Source organism: Hibiscus syriacus, unplaced genomic scaffold, assembly GCF_006381635.1.
Source record: "Hibiscus syriacus cultivar Baekdansim isolate YM2019G1 unplaced genomic scaffold, ASM638163v2 tig00111237_pilon, whole genome shotgun sequence".
Classification (NCBI taxonomy): Eukaryota; Viridiplantae; Streptophyta; class Magnoliopsida; order Malvales; family Malvaceae; genus Hibiscus; species Hibiscus syriacus.
Genome location: NW_024063029.1, coordinates 268844 through 273955, shown reverse-complemented (window position 1 = coordinate 273955; position 5112 = coordinate 268844). Strand labels below are relative to the sequence as shown.

Below are 5112 nucleotides of genomic sequence, written 5' to 3'. Positions count from 1 at the left end.
TTACTGCTGTCTTCGTCTTCCTCCGTCAATTAGTGGCTATCATCCACGTCAATTAGTGGCTATCATCCAAGGTCCGTATAATTCTGTCGAGTTGTTGGACGGAGTGGTTTTGTTCGTTTTTTGTTCGACCCTGTTGGTGGTACTGGTTGAGGCTGGTTGTGTTGTTAGGCAAGCCTCTTTAGCATGACCATACACCCCACAAGTGAAGCATATCTGGCTGAGTCCCTCATACTCTAGTTTTTGAATAAAATTGTCGATGCCAATACATGCCTTTAAGGGTTTGTTTAGATCCACCAATACTGCTAGCCTTGCAAACTTGCCTCTCGCCCCAGCTAGGGTATTGTAGTCGACTTTTACTACTTGACCAACAATGCCTGGAATTCTTTGAAATAAAGCTTTGCAGTAGTAGCTGTAAGGTAAACCAGGAAGACGAATCCAAACTACAACGTGGGAGGGGTGTTTTTCCGATGTCGAGAGGGTCCTGCTCCATGGTTGAACTGTTAGGTAGTTTCCATAGATCGTCCACGGCCCCTTGGTTAGTACATCCGCATAGTCTCTTTTGTCTTCAAATTTGGCTAGGTAATAATTGTTTTCAAGATCGACTAGTTGGATTTCTCCTCGAGGTTTCCATAATGCATGGATTCTGACATGAAGGGTTTTGTAACCAATTGATCGGCCAAGGAGGCGAACTATAACGGTGTGCTCATACTTTTATCGATTTGATCATGGACTCTCTCAGAGAATTTGATAGTGGGGAAAGATCCAGACTCGTCAATTTCACAATCTTCTTCTAAAACTACCACCTCGTTTCTGTCAAGGTCGAAACCTAGATTTTCTTTTTGGGCTGCTGTAGTATTTTTGTCTGCCATGGATGCATAAGATGGTTTCATACCGCACGATAAGGGTTTTGTACATCATTGCTGTCTTCCTCATATTCCATGTTGACTTCTGTTTGTATGGGATTATCAGGCGTATACTCCTTTTCTGATCTTGCTTTTTTTGGTGCCTGCTGGTCGTCGATTAAAATTGGGGATCCTGGTCTTTCCAGGACCGGCGGTAGGCCTATGTTCGTTGAAGGTTCCGCTGGCCGTCCTCCATAGTTGCTGAGATAGTTATCGTAATTGGTATTACCTGTGTTAGGGTTTTCTCTAGTTTCCATCGTTTTAATCAAACTTTTAATGACCCCATATTTTATCGTTTTTAATTGCATCAATATTGTCAAAATTTTGATTTGCGTCAATGTTGTCATTTAGCGAAAATTATCGTTAATCATCTACATGTGAATGATGATGTAGAGATGGGCTTAATTATTATTTTTTTAAAAATGATCTTTAAATGAAAAGATAAAATAAAAATTAATGAAAATTTACAATATCAAAAATATAAAATAAATTGCCTCCTCTTCCAAAAATGGAATTAATTTCATTAAGATTTCTCAATTTTAAGATTTAGCAACTATATATAATATTAATTTATTTTGCTTTTAGAAATTTGTTGATAGTTAACTAAAACTGCAACCATGGTAAGCAATGAGAGCATACATCCACAGTTCATCAAAGCTGTTCATAAAAGAGTTCAGATTTTCTTGTTGAGACTGATATCGACGCCATTGTAAGCAATGGGAGCATACATCCACAGTTCATCAGAGTTTTAAGAGCTGCAATCAAGGTAAAAAAAAGGAACATTACCATCATATTAGATCAATTTCACTTAAAATCATCTCTGTGGCCAGATTAAACCATTGTTTGTTTCAAGGGTTTTATTTCATCCATCCATTGTTGTTGTTTTTCCGAATTACCTTAATTTGGAGCTGCAAGAACTTCACATAATGAATGGCATCTTCAAGCATCGTGCTGATATCAACCTGTATTATCATCATCAATGGACATGAGTTTATGTGGATCTTAATTGTGAAGTAGCTAAGGAAATCTCATTCACAAAATATTTATGAAAGTATAATATTGCTTAATTACCTTAGTTCCGTTTGGGACAAGGCTCTGTAAAAGTCTCAATCTCTCATTAATCCTCTCTTCTTTTCTGAAATGACCAAACAAAAAAAGATTTAGATATTTCGGCTTCTGCCAATGGAATCGAGATATAGCAAGAACTTCACATAATGAATGGCATCTTCAAGCATCGTGCTGATATCAACCTGTATTATCATCATCAATGGACATGAGTTTATGTGGATCTTAATTGTGAAGTAGCTAGGGAAATCTCATTCACAAAATATTTATGAAAGTATAATATTGCTTAATCACCTTAGTTCCGTTTGGGACAAGGCTCTGTAAAAGTCTCAATCTCTCATTAATCCTTTCTCTTCTTTTCTGAAATGACCAAACAAAACAATATTTAGATATTTCGGCTTCTGCCAATGGAATCGAGATATAGCAAGAACTTCACATAATGAATGGCATCTTCAAGCATCGTGCTGATATCAACCTGTATTATCATCATCAATGGACATGAGTTTATGTGGATCTTATTTGTGAAGTAGCTAGGGAAATCTCATTAACAAAATATTTATGAAAGTATAATATTGCTTAATTACCTTAGTTCCGTTTGGGACAAGGCTCTGTAAAAGTCTCAATCTCTCATTAATCCTTTCTCTTCTTTTCTGAAATGACCAAACAAAAAAAGATTTAGATATTTCGAGATATAGCCAGGAAAATTCTTACCCTTGCGTAGAGGCTTTGGGGATCAGTTGCAGACCCTCTGCTGGTTCTTCTCTTTCCATTTAAGTTAAGAGCTTGAGAAACATTGTCATCATCTGAACTAGAGGTGCTAGAACTCTGTCCGTCCCCTCCAATGTTGCTCTCTTCATTGCCGTTTACATTGTTCTTCCGGTTCTTATTCGACTGCACATTGAAACCATGAATTACAACTCCTATAATGAAGATTATAGACATGTATGTATGTAATATCTTAAAATTCATTTGTCCTCTTACATCTTTTGGAAGCCGAGCTCTTTTCTTTGTGGTCTGAGATGATTCGGTATTGATTTTATACCCTTCATCATGCAGTTCCAGCACATCGAACTTCCTCTTGAGAAGCAATTCGTTAGCATTATCAGTGCTCAAGTCTTCAATGACATTAACAGCGTCTCCCATTGCAATGTTGGTGAATGCAGGGGGAAACGAATCGGTAATTTTATCATTTACCCCGTCAATGTCCGTTGAAATATCCAAGGACATGGTGATACCATTTGTTACAGCAATATGATTAGAATCACCAAGGAAATCGGTTTCATAATTTAGCTGGGGAACAAAGACACTACTACTTGAATTGCTACTCCAACTACTTTCCTGAGATTGGTAGTGGAAATTAGAATCAAGAGCGTTGGAAGAACAGAACAAACTCTCATTGACCCCAGCAACGCCCATATTGGCTTCAGGATTAGGACAAAATGTCGACGGATTTACCAAGCTCGACCACTCATCGTGCATCGGAGAAAAGGAAAACTGATGAAAAATTTGCTGCATGAAATTAAGCTGACCTTCTTCATATGAGAACATTCTGTTAAATGAGTCTTCATCGCGAAAAACTGCAAGCGACTCCATTTTATCACTTGTAAATTGATGAGGAAAAGATGGTTGAGGTGAGCAAACAAGTAGAGACATTTATACCCCCAAACCAGAAGGAGAATGTTAGCAAGGATTGACTTACATTAGTTTATTGCGTTCTTAATTCCTACAGCTATAGGACGGGCCTGCACATCGTGGGAATTCAGGCTGACATTCTTTAATTAAAATGAACTTAAAAATCCCGACACGAAACGACCAAACTCCTCTCCTGTCCTAGATGGCAACTGGCAAGAAACCAACGGTTGTTCCTTTGCTTTTATCTTGCAACCTATGATCAATCAAATATTATATATCGGTAAGACTTGTACAAAATCGTCTCTTTACAGCTGATCAGTTTTAACGGTTTAACTCCCATCCTTAAGCCAGTGCAAAGGAAAATTTCATATGCACCAAGCCACTGTAACAGAATCATGAACAAAGCCAAAACCACACAAGGGATTTAAATTACGATTGCGGTCATATTTTCAGTTGCGTTTATCGCAATTGCAGACATATCGGGTATTATTGCATTCATTGCGGGTATTGCAGTCATACAAAAACGATTTCGGTCGGCACCATTATTATTATATAATGACCGTAGCGGACCACTATTTAAAATCCTGATAACCACCTGCCGAAATTATTACTGTTGAAACCCTCGTTCAGACTGACACATAGGTGTTGTTTGGAACCTGTCCCGACCATTGCACGACCTTTCCAAACAAACATGTCGGAGGACCTTAAAGAAAAGTGGGATTGTTAACTTGTCACAATCTGATATTAAAAATTAATTACTTGTATTCATGTAGATTTAAGTATTTTACTTGCATTAATACAAAATATAAATAATAAGAGGGAAAGGTGTGAAAAATTAATATTACTTCTTTAAAAAAATCATGCGCCTTTCTTCATCAATAATATAGGCATGACTTAGCTTAATATAATAATAATAATATAATAATAATATAATAATAATAATAATAATAATAATATAGGCATGAGCTATTATTAGTTCACGCTTACAAAATGTTTATTTTGATTTTTCAATTTGGTGAAGTTTAATTAAGAAATCCTTCAGTCGGTTATAAAGAATATGTTTGCCATGTGGTGTTGTTTTGGAGACGCGTGATCATTTATTTCCCGAGTGTTGTTACACCAAACAAGTTTGGCGGCTGATTTTGCAGGCTTGTAGTTTCTTTGTTTTGCATGATTGCTGGATGGAGTTAATTAATTGTGTACAGAAGTATGGTAAGAGGAAGTCACTGCAAGCTACTATTATTCGGATAGTTTGGTGTGCTTTTAATTACTATATTTGACAAGATAAGAATAGTAGATTCCATGGGAAGGGTGAAAGACAGTTCATTGTTATTTTTTCCCAGATATAAAAGGATACTCATTTAAGACTTGATGGTTATAGCAAAGTTTGTAGCCCTAATTCGTTGTTAACGGCTGAATGGGAGTTTTAGCTTTAGTCTATGGTTTTGTTGGGTTTTTGTAGGTTTGTTTGTGGGTGTAGGTTGTTTGTAAAGTTTATTTGAACTGGTGGTTT

At 36.7% G+C, this 5112-nt stretch overlaps 1 protein-coding gene across 6 annotated transcripts; it reads right to left on the bottom strand.

The window, feature by feature from the left end:
• Nucleotides 1-1456: 1456 nt before the first annotated feature.
• LOC120156790 lies at nucleotides 1457-3621 on the bottom strand. Of its 6 annotated transcripts, XM_039168044.1 has the most exons (8): nucleotides 2949-3621; nucleotides 2713-2858; nucleotides 2552-2617; nucleotides 2404-2442; nucleotides 2262-2327; nucleotides 1974-2152; nucleotides 1799-1864; nucleotides 1457-1657 (listed from the first exon to the last, which is right to left on the bottom strand). In XM_039168044.1, the coding sequence occupies exons 1-3, from the start codon at nucleotides 3618-3620 to the stop codon at nucleotides 2587-2589; spliced, it is 849 nt and encodes a 282-aa protein (XP_039023975.1). In that variant the 5' UTR covers nucleotide 3621; the 3' UTR covers nucleotides 1457-1657; nucleotides 1799-1864; nucleotides 1974-2152; nucleotides 2262-2327; nucleotides 2404-2442; nucleotides 2552-2586. The 6 variants fall into 6 exon arrangements, with proteins under 6 accessions (XP_039023975.1, XP_039023979.1, XP_039023977.1 ...); XM_039168048.1 differs by having other exon boundaries at nucleotides 1799-2037; XM_039168046.1 differs by lacking the exon at nucleotides 2404-2442 and having other exon boundaries at nucleotides 1974-2037.
• Between the last annotated feature and the right edge of the window lie 1491 nt (nucleotides 3622-5112).